The following is a 20,227-nucleotide window of genomic DNA, read 5'->3' as shown; positions in this document are numbered from 1 at the left end:
TGTGTAAGCGTCTAGAAAACAGATCACAAAGTCAGCCAAATTAAAAAGGAAACAGGGAGTCCTATTTCTCCGAGAAGAATGATTTACAGGTGGGAATCTCAGGCAGGAGCCAAGCTGGAGAAGCAGGCTTGATTCCTTCTAGTGGGTGAGGAGACTGCTGGGAGAGGGCAGGGGAGCAGAGACCGGCAAAAAGCTGTCCCAGCAAGAATCCTGTGCCAGCCAACCTGGTTTAAAAACATTTCCCACTGTTCCCCCTCAGAAAGTCACACCACTCATTTCATGTTCTGTGAGGCTCCCAAGGAGGGAAACTTGTAGTTTGCTCTCCTTTACCCCACCCCGTGACCCCAGCACTAATTTCTCATGAATTCTTGTTACTGATGAGATACAAATGTTTGGGGAGCTCTGGCCTGGTCTGATTTTGAGCTCCATGGAAATAACGCAGACCATGGGGGAGGAGGCCAGGAAATAGACTCGGTTTAAGGGCTTGCTTAAGGATGTGGTTTTGTTTTTTGGCAGATTTACTCTGAGACAGCCAGAGATTGTTCTGTCATTGCCACAGAGGTGACTAAAGAGGAAGACAAGTTTGGGTTGGAAGAAAACCATCCCCAGGAGTTTCATGTAGCGAAGAAGGAAGTAGCTGTTAGAAATGGGTGACAGTTTACAGAGGGGTCTAACAGTCTCAGCTCTGTTTTTCAGTCTTTCAGTTATACTCAGAGAGTCGGCGGGAGGAGCCTTGGGGCTGCTATTGAGTGCAGCATCCTGAAGGCTGTTCTTCAGGTGGGACTCAGACTACCATCCCAAGAGCACTCAAGGCGGTTCTTCCTCCATCCCTGCTCCCTAGCTTCCTGGCTTTGATGAGTTTATTACAAAAGGGCTATTCACATTGGAATAGGAGGGTAATTAAGACTCCTGGTCTGCAGCCCAGATTTACTGCATTTTACAAGTTAATAATATGAAAAATTTTTTTTGTAGCTCCAATTGATTGGTAACAGAAGATGAAGACAACAGCATAACTAAATTATTTTGAAAACTAAAAAGCCATCTGATTTCTCATTTGAAGAGAAATTTTTGAAAAATTTCAATTTTCGAAGAACTGTTGGAAATGTAACTTGAAGCAGCTATTTTTTTTAAGAAGAAATACTTACAAACAAAGAACATGCATTAGTTTCAAGTGTCATCAACCTATTATATGACGGGGTGCTTGCTTTTTTGTCACTAAATTGTTTTTACTGATGATATAGAAACTTTTGTAAATAAATGTAAATATGTACATAAGTGACTAGGTGGTTTGTCTATTGTTTTCCTAAGATAGAAAAATAAGGGTCATGTACCCTTTTAAAATCTATACTCTTTCTCCCTTGCTTTAGGGGAAAAATAATTCATTATAGGGTCATTCATGGAGTGAGAGAGAAAAGTACTGTTCCTCATTGGGTTCCACTGCGGTAGGTAGGAGGCAAGTGAACACATGGGTCTTTACTTCTGCTGCTTTTGAAAAGACCAGATCACCACCATCCAGTGCAGTTGTATAACACAGGTGGGGCGGGGAGACTTCTCTCGCTGCCATTCATTAGCCTACTTAGTTTGTTGCATTGGTTAGCTGTCACACTGGGAGGTCAATGCAGACAATAGCTGGAAAACCGTAGTCATAACAAATACGGAGTGGCAACCACTCCTGAGGAGGTGGACGGTGCCAGTTGCCCCTAGCAGCCATGTAAACCCAAGTCAATACACAGACGCTTCAGCTTGTGCCTGCACTGGAATTCCTATCACATGAGAGTCTCCAGCCTGAAGGAAGAAATCAATATTTCTTGACTCCAAGATGGGCCTGTCAAGGCGGGTGGATCATGAGGTCAGGAGATCGAGACCATTCTGGCTAACATGGTGAAACCCCGACTCTACTAAAAATACAAAAAATGAGCCGGGCGTGGTGGCGGGCGCCTGTAGTCCCAGCTACTCGGGAGGCTGAGGCAGGAGAATGGCGTGAACCCGGGAAGCGGAGCTTGCAGTGAGCTGAGATCGCACCACTGCACTCCAGCCTGCAGGACAGAATGAGACTCCATCTCAAAACAAAAAAAATAAAAAAAACAAAAAAAGCCCTCGGGCTACATCTGTTCTCTCTAGAACAGCCTGCATCTGAACTTCCACAGGCCTCAGCAAGAGTGGGAAAGGAGCCCTGAGTGCTTCTGGGAAGACCCGCATCTCCCCAGCTCCCCCATCTCCAGGTGGCATGGCTTCCTATCCTGTCTCAGACTAATCTTGTCAAACCCTTTATCCCAGGCCCTGTAGGAAGCCCATGACTCCCCTGGAGACTTCTGTCCCATGTAGCTCTGTATGCCCTGCTTTCTGCCCCCATCCATCAGCAGCGACATCCCTGATGTCCTCTTCTGTGAATATCTCCTTCGCCTCGCTGTTCTAATCGAAACCCAACTCTCCCCGGGGATGCTGCCTCCCACAGCCTCTCAAGGAGTAGCTGTTTTCTTTCCTGCATCCCTTGTATTCAGGGATTGGGGGAAAAGATGTCCTCCTTGCTCTTCTCTGCCTGCAGACCAGTGCGCTTCCTCAACTTTGATGCTCATGCCAGCTAATCATCACCACCTGACATCCCTTGTTCCAGTTATCTTTGTTATTCCCCATCCCTTGGAGGTTTTAGCACTATGTCAAAGTCTTCTCTGTGACATCACTTCTTCCAGATTTTGAATGCTTTCAAAACCTACAAATCTAATAGCCTAGCATGGTCTTTTCTTCTTTTTTCAGCTAGCCACCCCATAGCCATACTCCTGTCCTATATCTGCAGCATGCCCACATAGTCTCTGTAACAAGCATCTGACTTCACTAGTCCTTACTTCATATCGTCCACGTCACTCCCTTGAGGGCTCCAACTCCAAAAATTCTTCAAACCCACTAGAGCCTACAAGCCAGTGACCTTGCTACCTGTTCCCTGGCCCTGAAACCCTTCGAGTTCTCACTCTTCCTCTTACCTGGCTTAGATTCCCATTGTTCATCATTACAATTACTCCTTTTCCTTTTCTTTTTCTTTTCTTTTCTATTCTTTTCTTTTTTTCTTTTCTTTTCTTTTCTTTTTTGAGACGGACTTTCACTCTTGTTGCCCAGGCTGGAGTGCAGTGGCGCGATCTTGGCTCACTGCAACCTCCACCTCCCAGGTTCAGCCTTCCAAGTAGCTGGGATTACAGGTGTGCGCCACCACGCCCAGCTAATTTATTTTTTTTTGTATTGTTAGTAGAGATGGGGTTTCACCATTTTGGCCAGACTAGTCTTGAACTCCTGACCTCAGGTGATTTGCCTGCCTTGGCCTCCCAAAGTGCTGGGATTACAGGCATGAGCCACTGCGCCTGGCCTACAATTACTCCTTTACCATCACTCTTTTCCTCTCTCGCTTTGCCATTCTCATTTGGCCAAGTCCCAGCCATGGTTATAGTTATCTCTACCAGTTTCCTCTCTGCACCCAAACCGCTGGATGTACCTGGAGAAAAATTGACCACCAAGCTGATTAGTTTATCTTTAATTACTTCAAACGTTTGGCAGATTTGTAGTGTTTCTCAAATGTCTTCATTACATTGCTTTGTTGCCGTCTCTTCACTTCTCTTCCTAGATCTTCAATCCTGTGTCCTCACTCTCAACTGATCACTTTGCTTCTCAACTCTCTGGAAAAAAATAGCATTCAGAAGAGACCTCCCTCACACTTCCATCACATCTACACACCCAGCTCCCTCAGCACCACTGCACTTTGCCTCCCCTCCTCTTAATCTAGGATACACTCTCCTTGCTCCTCCTAAAACCAGTCTCTTCATTTGTATTAGTCTGTTTGGATGGTGCTGGCTATCTTAAACGCATGTTTACTTCTCATAGTTCTAGAGGCTGGAAAGTCCAAGAACAAGATGCTGGCCAATTCAGTTCCTGGTGAGGGCTCTCTTCTTGGCTTCCAGATAGCCACCTTATCACCCTGTCCTCAGTTCTTTGTTTTGCAAGTGAAGAAATGGACAGAGACTTGTCTCAGGTCAGTAATAAGTGGCGGAGCCAGGATTCAACCCCAAACAGTGTGGCCCCAGAAGTCTCTTAACCACCAAGCTATAATGTAAGAAGATAAATGTGTGCAGTCAATCTTCCACATGTAGTAGGGAACCCTCCGAAAGTCTTCTCCAAGTTTTGTTTTGTGTTTGCTCCAAGAAAGAGTCTATCTTTAATTTAGGTACTCTCTAAAGAGGTCATTGGCTTTTAACCACTTACGTTGAGCATGTAGCAAATACATCGAATACTAAGCTGAACTCTGCCTTCTAGACTCTTGAGGCTAGGATGGGTCCTCAGATACCTCGTCAGACAGACAAGAAAACTTGGACTGCGATAGGGAAGGTAATTGGACCAAGGTCTTGTACCTAGTTCATGGCAGGAACTCCAGTACCCTGGTCTCCACTCCAGTGCTTTTCCACAACACCAGGGTGCCTCCCCACAACCACTCCTGGTGTGGAGTGGCACCGGTTTGGGGAAGATGGCACTGGCTTCTGGGCTATGCAGCGTGAGCCCAGCTGCAGCCCAGCACCTAGTGAGGGCTTGTGGTGCTGGGCGTTTTGGGAGGCATCTCTGGGTCAGAGCGGGAGTGGTGGATAATGGCAGAAGTAAATTCAATGTGAACAAATGTGTGGATTGCCCAAACCGCCTGTGTTGATGTCTGATACCTAGAAAATGAGGTCGAGTCCTTCCTCTCTCCCCAAGCCTTTCCTCTTCTTGATCTCAACAATTCTTTTTCTTTTTCAAGATCCTTCCATGCAAAGGAAAAGCTAGTGCTCACTGGAGTAGGCCCACATGGCTTGATTTGGGGATGACTGAAAAGCACCCCCAAAGAGGCAGTCTCCCTCAGCAGGCTCCTGAAATCCCACACCTCTCACTGCTGTAGATGAAAGCAATTTAGGCTGTGAACATTACAACAGTCTGCTTGGGAAGGATGGCTGATGATACTGCTTCATCAGCATGCATCTGCTGAGAACCATTGCCCTGGCAACCCACATGTAGCCTGGAGCAAAAGAAAAATGTGGGCCTCTGTGGTACAGGTCTTGATGTATTTTCCTTTTAAAAAAATTTTTCTTTCTTTTTTCTTTTTTACTTTTAAAAAATACAAAAACAGGTTCTTGTTATGTTGCCCAGGCTAGCCTTGAATTCTAGGCTCAAGAGATACTCCCGCCTCAGCCTCCCAAAGTGCCTCGAATTCACCTGGCCTTGATGTATTTTAATTGGTTATTTTTTTTCAGAACATTGAGGTAGCATAAAAAGAAGTTGGAAAATTGAAAAGTAGGTACATTAAAACTCTATATTAAGTTTAAATATTTTACTTATACCAAACAAACAAACAAAAGCCCCAAAATTTATTAGAATGTTACTTTCCTGGCTTTGATGGAAGAACACTCATTAGTAAAAATTTCAAAATCTACTTCCTATTTTGTTTTCAATTGAGAACACTGCCGTGTTTGAGAATTTTTTCTTGAACAAGTGAGGATTTTAAATAATTTTAAATTAACTTTAGCTTACTTGCAACTTCTTTTGGATGTGCCTTTATTTAAAAATTTGATAGTTTGTTCATCACAGATTTTTTGCACTGTGACTAAAAAAAAAATTGCATTAAAATATTATCGATCTTGATTACTGAGGTTTTTGATGTTGCCCTTACAATTTCTGCCTAAGGTGAGTATCTCATTCCACGATGAAGTCATCCATCCATCCATCCACCCATTCATTCAACACATAGTTCTTGACTGTCTACTTGGGGCTTGCATTCTACTGGATAGAGATAGACATTAACCAGGGTAAATAAACCACAGCACTAAGAGCCATAGAGAAGAATAGAACAGGGAAGGGGTGGGGAGTGTAGGAAGGGACAAGGAAAGACCTCACTGAGGGATCTTCCAGCAGACCTGTCAGGGGGTCACAGATGGGATCCCAAGTTGGGAATTCCCAGCAGAGGCCCTGAAGTGAGAGCAGGCCCTGCACATTCACAGAGCAGTGAAGAGGCCCATGGCCCAGTCAACCCACAGGCATGTTTTATTTGGCCCTCACAGTATTAAACTTAAAAAAAAAAAATGATATGCCTTTAGATGGGCATCTCTCTCCAGTTCACAAGCTCTACTCCTCCCTATTTTCTTGCACTCATTTGTTTCCTGGCTCTGAACTCAAGCTGTGGGGATAATTGTGTGCTTTGAACATGTCCTGGGAGCAAGAGAGACACAGGACAGGAAGACAGGGCAAAGCACATCTGGTCTTAAGCTGTGTAGATTGAAGATTAAGGGCAAATCTCCACCCTGCTTCATAATGTGAGGTCATCGTCCACAGTGCCAGGGCAGTGGACTCCCCAGGAAGGGGTGGGGTTTAAATTCTTCACCAACCAAGAGAAATGGGAAGTTGAGTCACCGAAACTAGAGGGCATATTTTTTTTTTTCAGATCTTAGTTTATGGACTGAGTCACACCTACAAGGATAAAATCTATTCTGCCTCTCCTGTGTTCCAGCCACCTTTGGTCCCATAATCTCTATTTAATCCGCACCACAATAGCTCAAGCTAGATGGAATTTTCCTACTATTATTCCTGGGTGACACAACTGAAATTCAGGGAGATTAAGTGACTTGACCAAGGATGTGCAACGGGCAGCGGGTGAAAGCAGTATCCAGATCTCCTGTGCATGCCTCCAAAAAATAGACTCTTCCCCAGGAACCTTGCTGCTTGTCATAGAGATGAAGTCCCTCCCTCCATCCCATTGCTACAAGTGTACACAGGGTGTGTAGGTATGAAAGTAACTCTGATGGCCCTGTCATTGTGGCAAATACTTTAAAAAATGTTTATCTCGTTTGAATCTCAAAACATCTTGGTGAATCAGATAGCATCACCCCATTTTGAAGACAACAGATGTACTGAGTTGAGACGACTTGTCCACAGTCACCTAGCAGTGACTAGGAGATATGAATCTGGGTCATAGTCCTGTCCCAGCACTGCCTTGCTGCTCCCAAGATAGGATTGTAGTATGCTGTCTGCCCTACCCAAGCCATGCCACTCATCACAAACTCTGCCACATTAGCAAAATGCTACACAGTTTGAAAAAGGAGGATGTAATCCTCCATGCCTCCCAGCCTATGCCCACGCACAGCCCTAGATATTTTAATCATAGAATAACAGTAAAATCAGAGAGCTAGGTATATCCTGACAGGCTAGTTACCCACTCATCATCAACTCATGGCACATGAGGATTTTCAGTGCTGCTACTAGGAACTGACTCAGTTCCTGGGCTCACTGAATGCTCAGGCCAGAAGGATGCCCATGCCTTCCAGGATGCCACAGATAATGGTGGCTACCTGCTGATATGAATGTTGCCTACAACGAGATGTGTTTGTTCCCAAGAATCTATTATATTAGCTATACTTTAACATTGTCACGTAAGCTGGTGAAGTGTGAATGCAAAAGAGAAAGAGTTATTGTTTTTTATAAGAAACAAGTTGACAGTTTTACAAAGGCTTAATAAAGGAGACATGCTAAAATTAGATTCGTGGATTGGGTACAAGCAAGACAGCTGAAAAGACAGTGGGAAAAGTACCACATCTATAAGGTTATAAGGTTGCTGTACTAAAATTGCTTTGCAAGTATCTTTAAGCTCTCACTCCACTCTGCAGAAACTGAAATTAGAAATTGTAGACAATGCATTAAGGATGTGATTTTTGTATGAAAGAATAAGGAAGAACTCTGAAAAATGTACGTAGTCTCAATGAAAAGACTTTGACTATGTCAAAATCTTAGTGAAGGAATGTATATTTCTACATTTTAGGTTAACAAAAATAAGATATATATACATAATTTAAAATTTTTCTTCTTACATCTACTCACAATAAATATACTTTTACATTAATACGTAACACATAAATGTAAAAGTCTATGAGTGGATGTAAGAAGAAAATACATATTATATATAATCACTATGTGATTTTTTAATATATAACATGTAATTACTATGTAATTACATGTTATATATATAGTTTTAATTTTGATGCCATCGTTTTCTTCTGCTTGGGTCCTCCCTCATTTTCTCCGACTCCCTGACACCCTTGTCTGCATCATATGACTGTCCAGCCCCCAAAACCCATGAAGAAAGCTTGGTCTGGATCCTGCCATATTGATCAGGATCCAATGTGTTCTGGATCCTCCACGCTCATGTGTGTTGGCTCCCATACACACATGGGATGGGGAGAGTGGCATTACTTCTTTGTAAAATTAAGATAATTTTATGCCTAATTTTATTCACTCAGCTTTGTCTCATCAATGATTCATTTTAATCTCTATGAGTCACCTGATGTAGCTCCAATTTATTTTATTTTATTTTTGAGACAGGGTCTCACTCTGTCACCCAGGCTGAAGTGATATTGGCTCACTGCAGCCTCCAACCCCAAGGCTCAAGTGATTCTCTCACCTCAGCCTCCTGAGTAGCTGGGACCACAGGCATGCACAACCATGCCCTGCTATTTTTTTTTTCTTTTTTGTATTTTTAGTAAAGATGGGGTCTTGCCATGTTCCCCAGGCTGTTTTTAAACTCCTGAGCTCAAATGATCCATCTGCCTCAGTCTCTCCAAAGTGCTGGAATTACAGGCATGTTCCACTGCATCCAGCCTCCAATTTATTTTTTAATGGCTGCAGCATATTTCTTGGCAAGTCTAAATATATTCAACCATTCTTCTTTTGAAGAACGTTTGCTTTGCTTCTAGGTTTTGTTTGTTTTCCACCATAAACAATAATTTATTATACATCCTCGTTTATATAGCCACACATTTAGGTATTCCTATGGGGTAGATTCCCATGAATAGAAACGCTAAGTCAAAAGGTGTATGTATTTTTAATTTAATTTTCTTTTTTTCAGAGACAGGGTCTCACTATGTTGCCCATAAGCTGGAGTGTAGTGGCTCTCATAAATGCAATCATACCTCACTGGAGCCTTGAACTTCTGTGCTCAATGATCCCCTTGCCTCAGCCTCCCCAGTAGCTGGGACTAAAGGCACGTGCCACTGCTTCCGGAAACTTCAATTTTAATAGATTATGTTAGGCTGTTCTTGCTTTGTTATAAAGAAGTAACTGAGGCTGGGTAATTTATGAAGAAAAGAGATTTAATTGGCTCGTAGTTCTGCGGGCTGTACAAGCAAGGCACTGGCATCTGCTTTTCCTCAGGGAGCTTTTACTTTTGAGGAGGCCTCAGGGAGTTTTACTCATGGCAGAAGGTGAACCAGTAGCAGACATGTCACCCAGCAAGAGCAGGAGCAAGTCGGAGGAGGGCGCCACACACTTTTAAACAACCAGATTTCAGGAGAACTATCTCACTATTGTGAGGACAGCACCAAGGGGATGGTGCTAAACCATTTATGAGAAATCTATCCCCATGATCCAATCACCTTCCACCAGGCCCCACCTCTAATGCTGAGGATTACATTTCAACATGAGATTTAAAGAGGACACATATCCAAACTATATAATAGATATCACCAGATTGCTTTCCAAAAAGGCTATAATACCCTCTATGGTTTAAATGTGTGTCTCCTACGAAACTCATGTTGAAACTTAATCCCCATCGTAATAGTATTAAGAAGTGGAGCCTTTAAGAGGTGATTGAGTCATGACAGCTTTGCTCTTATAAATGGATTAATGGGTTAATGTGTTATCACAGGAGTGGGTTAGTTATTGCAGGAGTGGCTCTGTTATAAAGGCCTGTTTGGCTCTATCTTGGACCCCTTCACTGTGTGATGCTCTGTGCCACCTCAGGACTCTGCACAGAGTTCCCACCAGCAGGAAAGCCCTCACCAGAAGTGGCCACTTGGGACCTCGGACTTCCCAGCCTCCAATATATGAGAAATTAAATTTTTTCTTTATAAATTACCCAGTCTCAGGTATTTGGTTATAGCAACACAAAATGAACTAAGACAACATCCAAGAACAAATATTAAAGTAACCTTTTCCCTGTATTCCCACTAGCAATAGATATTCATCTTTCTAAATCTTGATCATTCTGATAGAAGTAAAGAAATATCTCACTGCTTCTTAAATTTAAACGTTACTCTGATTACTAGTCTAAAATCATTTCATATGTTTTTGATCATATGAACTTGTTCTATGAATTGCCTATTTGTACCGTTTGCCCATTTTTGTGTTTTAAAAAATAATTCATCGCTTTAATTAATTTTTGCAGCTAGCCTGTCAGCTTCCATTCCCTGTCCTGTTGGGTAAGACAGAAAAATGTTACAAATATTGACATTTTGCTATCATAAATCACTTAACAGAGTAAATGAAAACTTCAAAGGATGATTAAAAATGGTCCAGAAGCCGGGCACAGTGGCTCATGCCTGTAATCCCAGCACTTTGGGAGGCCAAGGCGGGCAGATCACCAGGTCAGGAGATCGAGACCATCCTGGCTAACACTGTGCCCGCCTCTACTAAAAATACAAAAAATGAGCCAGGCATGGTGGTGGGTGCCTGTAGTCTCAGCTACTCAGGAGGCTGAGGCAGGAGAATTGCTTGAACCTGGGAGGCAGAGGTTGCAGTGAGCCGAGATCACACCACCGCACTCCTGCCTGGGCAACAGAGCGAGACTCTGTCAAAAAAAAAAAAAAGAAAAGAAAAAAAAAAGTCCAGAAAAAAGAAGCTAAAAAGTCAAAAACAAAAGAAAGAATGAAAAGAAACCAGGATGCTTGAGAAGACAGAAATGATGTGAGCCGTGTGGTCTGTAATTGGTATATGATGGAAAAATACAGAAAAGAAAAGTCAAATGCTCAGGGGGAACACACACACACACAATCATTCATTAAGCAATTTCTTTTTTTTTTTTTTTTTTATGACAGGGTCTTGTCTTGCTGTGTTGCTCAGGCTGGTCTTGAGCTCCTGGACTCAAGCGATCTGACCACCTTGACCTCCCAAAGTGCTGGAATTACCATTAAGCATTTACTATGTTCTTCCAGGCCCTGTGCTAAGCACATTCCCTGCTGCATCTCACCCTTCAGTAGGAGTAGGTAAGTAGTATTAGTCCCACTGTACAGATGGAAAAACAGAAGCTCATAGAAGTGTAGTAGTAACATGGTTAAGGTTACATTGCTAGTCAGTGGTGGAACCAGGATTTCCATCCAGGTCTGTCTGACTCCAGGCACTGGGCTGGTAGATGGCTGGGCCTGAGAACTATCCAGGAGTAAACAGCATGGACAAAGCTGTCATGGAAAGAGCTCTGGCTGAGATACAAATTCTAAACCAGGCCTCAAAAAGGGTTAAAGGGAAGTAGGGTGACATCAGTAGAGCTGAAGCTGGGGTTTAGAGCTTCCTGAGGAACTGGTGTGGTCAGGGGAGCCTTTGAGAAAGTCCCAGCCCTGTTAGACTGTTAGGGCCCTGAGCTGGGACAGGGGAGGGTGGCGAATGCAACAGAACATCGCCCCGGATGTAACACCCAGCTAGATAAAGTGACTCATCACCCTGCTGTCTCCCCACAGCCTCAGCTGCTAATCATGGTGGAATAAATGTCACTGCAAGTTTAAGGAAGACTATGCACAAGGAACTGTCACCATTACTTGCTGAGAGAGAGAGAATGGGTGGCCTTGTTATCACTGAATTCCTAAGTGCTTTCTCACTGCCACCCCACTCCCCTGTTCTTCAGCAGCCTTTGGGTGACACAAACCCACTGAGAGGCCTGCTGGAGCCACAGGGTTAAGACCCAGTGACTGGTGAAGGGCATCTTCTGCAGTGGCAGGCGCCATGAGTGCAGGGTCCTGGGCTGCCCACACGGGCCCTGCTGTGGGGCCTCCATCAAGTGATGCAAGCTCCCTGAGCCTGCTCTGAGCCTGCTCCCAACCTCAGCATGAGGAAAATAATGCTGTCTCCACTCACAGTGAGTGAAATCATTGTGAAACACTGAGGCACAAAATAAGCGTGAATGCTTTGATGAATTGGAGTGGTCATGATATAAAAGACTTGACAAACCATAGGAGGAAGTTGAGAGATCCCCTTGCACTGGGAGACAGTGATGCTGGTTGCATTTCAGCTAGAATGAAGGGTGAGAAGGTCCTGGCACCAGGGCTGCCTAAGAACATGGGGGTGGATCAAGTCTGATTGCATAAACCATTGGGGCTCTCCCAGTGGATTCTCCGCCACCACGTCTACCCCTGACGTGTAGCTTTGAGTCTGTGACAAGAGTATTTAGGGTTGGATTCAGTAGACTGAGTTTCAAATCTCAGTTCTATTGATGAGCTGAAGACAGCCCTGACCTTCAGTTTCTTCACTGGTACAACAGAATAGCAATAACTGGTCCATGTGATTGTCGTGAATATTATATACGAAAGAACTGGACAGATCACATTTGAGCATTTACTATATCCTTGAAGAATTTGAACTTGTTTAACTCTATTCTCCACTTTGGGTGCTTCCCTCCTCAGTAGGAGGAGAAGAGGTTTGAGGGGAGGAGGACAGATGACATTTGCAGGAATTTGGCCAGGCATTGTGCTTTGTGTTCTCTGTATAGAGACTCATCTGACCCTTCCACAGCTGCCCTGTGAGCCATGTACTCTTATCCTTACTCTACACATGGGCGCCTGGTGCTCAGAGAGGGGAAGCTATCTACCTCAGTGAACCTAGGCCTGACACCAAAAATCTATACCTTTTATAGACACCCACAATCGATTATAACACCCACAATCTATTCAAAACCACAGTTATTTTTTCTGACTGACAATGCAAGAAAATCTCAAGGTGGAAATTCGTGCAGATGAGATAAGTTTCAAACACAATCTCCTATTATTCAATTACTCTGTTATCCCCCATTAAACAATCTCTTAGATGACCCCTGGTCACCACTATCCTTCTTATCTCACTCTGGCTGCACACCCAGGCTTATGCTGGAGAAGCACAAAACTGCAAGATACCTTAGAGATCGTCTGATCCAGCTCCTGCTCTAAGAGCAAGGAAACTAAAGCCCAGAATAAGTGCCAAAACCGCCCAGTAGAAGTCTGCTCCTGAGGGTTGTCCCCTGCCCCCTGCCCCTCTCTTGCCCTGGGGAATCCATGCTTCCTCCCCTCCTGCCCCTTTCTCAGAAGCAGGTGGCCGAGACACAACACAAAGGACGTAGAGCATCACTACATTTTCCTTTGAACTGTACAGCTGGTTCTCTTTACCCACTTTTTTCTTCCAGATCTAGGACATCTGATTTTGAAGAAATGAATGTTTTCATAGAAAGTAGAAATAATAACTCCTTTTGCTAAAAAGAACGCGGAGGGAGGGGATGACCCAAGAATTGACAGTGCATTGCATTTTGTGTAGTGCTCTAAACAAGAAAGCCAGGTCCTTTCCTGCCAGGGTCTGAGCTTCTTCGGCACCCCCCTCAGTCAGCTGTGGTGCTGATCTGGCGGCATCCCCTGCTTCCTATGGCCCCAGCCAGCCCTTCTTCCTTAGGTCCTGGGCCTTGCTCCCGCGGCCAGCAACCTTCTACTGAACCTCCAGCCATGATCGTTCATTCCAGCTCCCTCTCATTCTTTCTTCTTCTTGGGTTATTTCTCACGTTCTCTATGAGGTAGTTGAGCAGTCTGTTCTATTTTGAGGCTGCGCTCCATCTTGGAATAAAAAATTACTCAAAATCAGACACATCTTCGTTTCAAAGCCAATTCCTCCATGGCTACTGACTAGTTGTGTGTTTCTGGGCAACTCAGTCTCCAGACCTCAGCTTCATCATCTGTAAAATGGGGAAAATAGTATCTCTTTAGAAGGTCTTATGTCAGAATCAACGAAATAGTGTCATTAAAGTTTTGCATATGATAAAGGCACAATAGATGGTCGCTTTTCTTCTTCTAGCAGGCTGATTATCCCAAATCTTACACTCCCGCTAAGTCTAGGTGTGGCGCCCCCAGGAATCCACCTGGATAGCGCCAAGTTGAAGTCATCTTTATGTCACCCAGAGATCTGTCGGGGTATGCCTAACATCATTCTGCCCTACATGTGGCTAAATGACACTGCTGCAGCTCCATTATACTGCACCGCCTCGTCTGGAGCCAGACCAGGCATGCCTCCAACGTCATAATAATCTTCAGGGTGTGATTATCACAGTGCACAGAGGCCTGCCAAGGCCCTAGAAGAAAATTATGATAGGGTAGAAAAGAAACGTGCCTTCGAAACTTGAGTTGAGTGTCTTGCTGTGTCACTTACTAGCTCTGGGTCCTTGGGAAAGTTCTTTAGATTCTCTCCATTTTAACTGTAGGAAGCAACAGAAATTTCTTCCTCCCTCCGCCTCTACCCTACCCCACTTCCCTTCAACAAATACGAATTAGGCATCTAGGCACTGGGGATGCAAAAGTGAGTAGAAACAGATAAAATCCCTCCACGATGGCATCATGGAACTCACTGTCTGATGAAGCAGAGGTATGTTCATCAAATAAATAAATGCAGGACTGCAGCCCTCAGGTCACTTTATCTGATAGGTTCATGGTGCCAGTGCATGTCTCACGGTGCAACTTGAACCTGTCGGTGAGGTCAGGGAATGCATTTTGATGAAGTTGTGACTTCATAACAACCTGAAGGACAAAAAAGCAGTCACCAGCTAAGAGGGGTGAAAGAGCTTTCCAGGCCAAGGATGGGGTTAGTGTAAAGTCTTAGTAGATGGAGTCAGGGGATGCTTGAGGAACTACAAGGCTTGGGGAGTGCTGGGCAGAGAGGATGGCTGGAGGGGCCAGCAGTCACAGTGTCTCATAAGCCTTTTAGGCCTTATGAAGGATTTTGGTCATTACTCTCTTAGGAGAAATGGGTAGCCCTCATATAGTTTTAAGAGGAGGGGATAGACATTCAATAAGTAATTTTTAGAAGAATAAATGAGTCCGTGAATGCCTTATCTCCCAAATCATTTATCAAATTAAGTAGTCACTTATCAAGAGCTTGAATGTATGGGACACAGCAAAGAATGTTTTGGTAGAAAAAAAGGACGGGAAAAATCTGGAAGGTGAGGTGCTGTCTTAGAGTTGAGGCCAAGACACTGTGTCACAGTGGGGTCCCTGGGCCCTGTGGGAAGATCTCAGAGTACCTGGCACCTGGCATGGGTGTGGGGTTCAAGACAGATATCCTGAGGAAGAAAGGGGAGGATATTCCAGCGTCTTTAACATCAAAGACGCTTTGCTTACTTCATGACTGAGATCAGGGTTAGCCATTCTTGAATATGTTGCAGGTGGGTAAAAAGGAAAACCTAGTGATTATTTGAGGCCTTTACTGAGCCAGTCACATCCCCTAAACCAGTTAGAGGAGTTTATTATCTGACATGGTAAAGTGCAGATGTCCAAACTCAAATTCAGTTCAACCCTTATAAAGACATTTTCTGACACTGACATTTACAGACCCTGACTTTCTATGTCTGTAAATTGGGAATAATGATACCTATCTCACCAGGTTAAATGAGAACATGTACATACTGTGCTCAGCATAGTGTCTGGGACCTGTGGCAGCAGCTATTTTCATGGCAATTATTCTGTATGTATGATATAACTTTAAAACTTCTCTAGGGACCAACAAGGCAATGCAATCGAACACCAGCACAGCCAATAAGGGGCAATAGGGAGTGGTGGGGACTGTGGCAAACTGGAGAATCCTTGTCTGTCCAAAGAGCTCCTCTTTAGTTTCAGCTATTAGCTACTGAGCAAGAACTCAAAACAAGTGCTTTCTGACTTTTCCAGAAATGCTGGAAATCCTAATGCATAATTTTGTTATCCAATTCAAATAAAAAACTGCAAACAATAACCACCACCAGAATTAACAACACTATGGAACACACAAAATAGGTTCTGGAGCAAAGCTAGGCTGAAAGCAGCTAAAACAAAGTTTCACAAAGGCCAAGCGTTCTGGGAAATCAGATCTGCCCCACAGAAAAGACTCTAAAAGCATGTGAAAGGTCATAATAAAATCAGGTGCAGGCCAGGCGCGGTGGCTCACGCCTGTAATCCCAGCACTTTGGGAGGCCGAGGTGGGCAGATCACCTGAGGTTGGGAGTACGAGACCAGACTAAACAATATGGAGAAACCCTGTCTCTAGTAAAAATACAAAATTACCTGGGCATGGTGGTACATGCCTATAATCCCAGCTACTTGGGAGGCTGAGGCAGGAGAATCGCTTGAACCCGGGAGGCGGAGGTTGTGGTGAACCGAGATCTCGCCACTGCACTCCAGCCTGGGCAACAAGAGCAAAACTCCGTCTCACAAAAAAAAAAAAAAAAAAAAAAAAATTGGGTGCAAAGGAAGCATTCCAAATACGTTCAGTGAAATGTCAGCATTTTTAGAACATGTATGCACCAACCTCCCTCGGGAAGGATTTTGAAGACGACAAGGCTCATTAGGTTTTACTTCCTGGGGCAATTACTCAAATGTTCACACCCACAGCTCTGGGAGCCTTGAAGGTGTTTGCGGAGCTGCTCTTAGGGGCGGTGATACCAGCAATATCCACTGGGGGGCTCTCTCATACAAATAATGGCATAGCTGTTCCCAGCTGTAGAGGAAATGGCAGCCCTGGGACCTGGGGGGATGGAAGGCCAGTCCACGTCTCAGTGGGAAGATGGCAGCAGCTCAGTGGCTCTTCACAATGATGTGATGACCTGTTTTTAAATGTTTAACAGAAGCCAAACTTGGCTTTTAGGGGACAGCTCTCCTGCCAGCCAGTCAGCTTGCCAAAGGTATCTTTCCTGTGCACAGAGAGCACACTGGGCTTGGAGACATTCTCCGCACAGTGGGATTTGGTGAGAATCTTAAAGGTTTCTGTTCAAGGTCAGTTTGGTTGCTTTCTATGCCCAATGTCTCTCAAAGACTGTGGCATCAAGGGACCTGCTGCTACCCTACTCGATGGGGCTGAACAGGAGATACATTCCACACTTCACAATTGCCACCTTTCGGGAGCAGCTTCTCCAGGTGAAGAAGCCCTGGTTTAGAGATGAGATCTGTGTCTGGGTTCCGGTTCTGCCCCTCATTAGCCGTGTGACCTTGAGCAAACCTCATCCTTTCTGGTTCTCAGTTTCTTCATCTGTAAAATTAGGAATACTCATCTCTAATACTAATCTCAAAAATTGTTTTGAGTGTTAAATAGGAATGAATGCATACGAAACTTTACTTTAGAGAAGGGCTTGGCTAACATTTTCTATGAAGGGGCAGATAGAAACTATTTTTGGCTTTATTGGCCTTATAGGCTCTGTCTCAACTACTGAATTCCGCAACTGTAATAGCGTGGAAGCAGCCATAGGCCATTCATCAAGAGATCAGCAGGGCTGTGTCCACTAAAACTCTATTTTACAAAAACAGGCAGTGCGCTGGGTCTTGCTCACGGGCTGTACTTTGCCCATCCTCACAGCCTGTTTCTGTGAGGCCTGTGAGCTCAGGATGGCTTTATGTTTCTAAAGGGTTGTAAGGAAAAAACAAAGAATAGGTGACAGGGCCCGGAGCGAGTATTTACCACCAGCTCCTTGGAGAAGCTAGCTGGCTCTGCTCTAGAGCACCACAGGAAAGTCAGCCCAGGAGGCAGGCAGCTATGTCCCTGAGTATCAGGGGGCCTGCCAGGTAAGTCACAATGAAACAGACGGGCCAGATGAACCCTGGGCCCTGTCCAGCTCCAGGGGCTAGGGTTCACGTGATTCTGATGACCGAGCTCTGGGGCTAGAGGGGGGAAGGGAAACGGCCCCCTAGTTCTCTTTTCAGTTGTCTATTTCAGATGGGTCTTATGAAAGAGGATCAGAAAAGCCTCCATCAGAAAATGAACCCATAATCAAGTGAATGGGGTTTTCGTTTCCTGAATTGTCTCTAGCCTGCGAGGCCGTGCTTTCATGTGAAACTTCTGAGTTCTCTACGAACTCGAACAATGAGTCATGGGTGAGCCCGGGACCCCCACCCACTTGGAGTCATGAGGCTCTGAAAATGGAGACAAGACCACGGGGTTTCTGTTAGGCCAGAGCCCTGACCCCTCAGCTAAGATGCTGCTGCTATGTTCTAGATTCAGTCACATAAGCAGAGGCAGCAGGTACTAGGCCTCAGGGTAATAGTCCCCGAAGAAAATAAAGAGAAAGTCTGTCTGAGAAAAGCGAGTTGTGCCGGTTAAAGAATAACCTATGGCCACAATGCCTTACTGGAGGGTGCTTGGGAGCCCATGCCCTCATGTCTGTTGTATGGGGTTAGGGAGAGCCTGGTGCATTTCAGCGGTGAGGGGGTTGCTGCTGGTCCTGTTTTCACTCCTTCTCTCCCCTTCCCGAGTGACCCCAAGACAAAATGCTGTTAGGTAAGTAGGGTCAGCTTAGCCCCACTAAGTTCCCCGTCCACCATTAGGAATCAGTGGTATTATTATAGTCTACCAGGACTGACCTGGTGCTGCTCAGAACCGGGGGCTCAAAGCAGGGCCTCCCTTCATCTTCTTAAGTTATTCTGTAGCAGCTCTGAGTCTCCTAAAGATTGATCCTAGAGAAAAGACTATGTCACTTACTTCTTTTTGTGATTGTAAAAACACGCATATTTACTGCAGAAAATTTGAAAAATAGAGAAATGTGTAAAGAAGAAAATGTACAGGATAATTTTAGAATCAAAACCAATCTGATTGATTCAGGAAATGATTATTTATTGAGCACCTACTATGTGCCAGCCACTGTTCTTGGTGCCGGGGACATAGCAGTGAAAAAAAACAAAGTCCTCACCCCCGTGGAGCCTACATTTCAGTAGGGACAGTCAGGACAGTAGAGGAAGGGGCTGGGCTGATGGAACAGAATGCCTTTTTTGATAGGGTGGTCAGGACAAGAGGAAGCAAGGGATGCAGCTATTTGGGGAAGAGCGTTTCCGGCAGAAGGAAGAAGACCTGCCCAGGTGTTGGATAAGAACCTGCTTGGTGCATTCAGGGATACAAAGGAGGCCAGCATGGCTAAGATGAGGCAGGGGCAACCGGGGCGAGAACAGGTGGGACTTGCCGGCCGTGAAGAGGACCTTGGATTGGTGTTGAGTGAAATGGAAAGCCAAATGCAGGGTCTTGAACAGAAGAGGGCCATGATCAGCCTTATGTTTTGAAATGATCATTCTGGACACCAGCTGGAAAACAGACAGGGGCTGGGGGTGGGGTTGACAAGGGCAGAAACTGGGAAGGCATTTGGTTGTTGCGAAAGTTACACAAAGCTGTGAAAGCAGGGCTGGCCTGGTTGAAGGAAGGGTGAAGGCGAGGGGAGGGCTGGCAGTTCCTCCCACTGGGCCTCTGCCCTTTCCTTTCGTGCTCTCTGAGGTTCCACCATGGGACCCCGGGGTACCTAGGATTACATTTTGAAAGCTATTGGACTAGAGGTTCTCCAAGGGCCCTTCCAGCTTTGGCTCCTGTGCTCTTGTGTTTCAGGACCATGCTGATTCTGTGGAACCAGGCCCGGGCTCTACCAGCCAGGCCTCTGAACATGTCAACTTGAGAACTGAACAGGTTCAGGGTCTAGGAAGGGGAGAGATTTCAAAATTTTAATTAAAAAATATTTTAAATGTTTAAATTTTTGTAGAGACAGAGTCTTCCCATGTTGCCCAGGCTGGTCTCAAACTCCTGGGTTCAGGTGACCTCCCAAAATATTGGGATTACAGACATGAGCCATGAGATTTGGAAACTTAATTCAGCTCCCACGTACTGAATGTGGCCAGCCCTGTGTGGGGATTGTAATGACGAGTAAGAGGAAATGTCTGCTCCAAGAAACTCACCGGCTGGGATGGGAACTAGGGAATCAAACGAATGGCCCATCCCAAAGTCTGAGAGGCCCCTGGCCCCTCCCTGCCCGGCCTTTCTTCCATGTGGTCCCTGAGCCAGTGGTTCCCAAACTGGTCACGGGGTCATCAAGGAACTTCAGAATATGCAGATGTCCAGACTGTGCCCTCAAAGATTCAAATTCAGTTAGTCCAGGATAGGTGGGGCCTGGGAATCTGTTCAGACAAAGGCCTGGCCTGAAGCCTGGGCTGGAGGGTTCAGTCCTGACAGAAGCACAGAGACTGAACGAGAGCTTCTGCCAGCCTCACCAAGCCCGTGTTGGGCAGGATGTGGAAACTAAGCCTGTCTTCCAGTGGGATCCTGAGGTGGGGGGGTGCTGGAGGAGAGGGTGGCAACTCCTTCATCAGCTGTCCCCAACAGAGGCCCTTCCCCCAGGAAGGAATGTTAAAAAACTCCCAGGAAGGAATTGCTAGGTTTGGAGACCATGGGAATTCCCCATCTCCCC

At 45.1% G+C, this 20,227-nt stretch overlaps 2 protein-coding genes across 3 annotated transcripts in view; both read left to right on the top strand.

The window, feature by feature from the left end:
- Positions 1 to 1,272, top strand: part of CD58 (CD58 molecule) — a 56,183-nt gene extending 54,911 nt beyond the window's left edge. For both annotated transcript variants that reach the window (XM_050748280.1, XM_050748288.1), the window contains one exon: positions 973 to 1,272. In XM_050748280.1, the coding sequence (XP_050604237.1) occupies positions 973 to 982 (10 nt within the window). In that variant the 3' untranslated portion in view covers positions 983 to 1,272. The remainder of the gene's footprint in view (positions 1 to 972) is intronic.
- The window catches only part of NGF (nerve growth factor), a 1,213,865-nt gene that overhangs the window by 1,314 nt on the left and 1,192,324 nt on the right, over positions 1 to 20,227 (top strand). The gene's annotated exons all lie outside the window — the stretch shown is intronic.

The sequence above is a fragment of the Macaca thibetana genome, chromosome 1, assembly GCF_024542745.1.
Source record: "Macaca thibetana thibetana isolate TM-01 chromosome 1, ASM2454274v1, whole genome shotgun sequence".
Classification (NCBI taxonomy): Eukaryota; Metazoa; Chordata; class Mammalia; order Primates; family Cercopithecidae; genus Macaca; species Macaca thibetana.
This window is presented reverse-complemented; position numbering and strand designations above follow the sequence as displayed.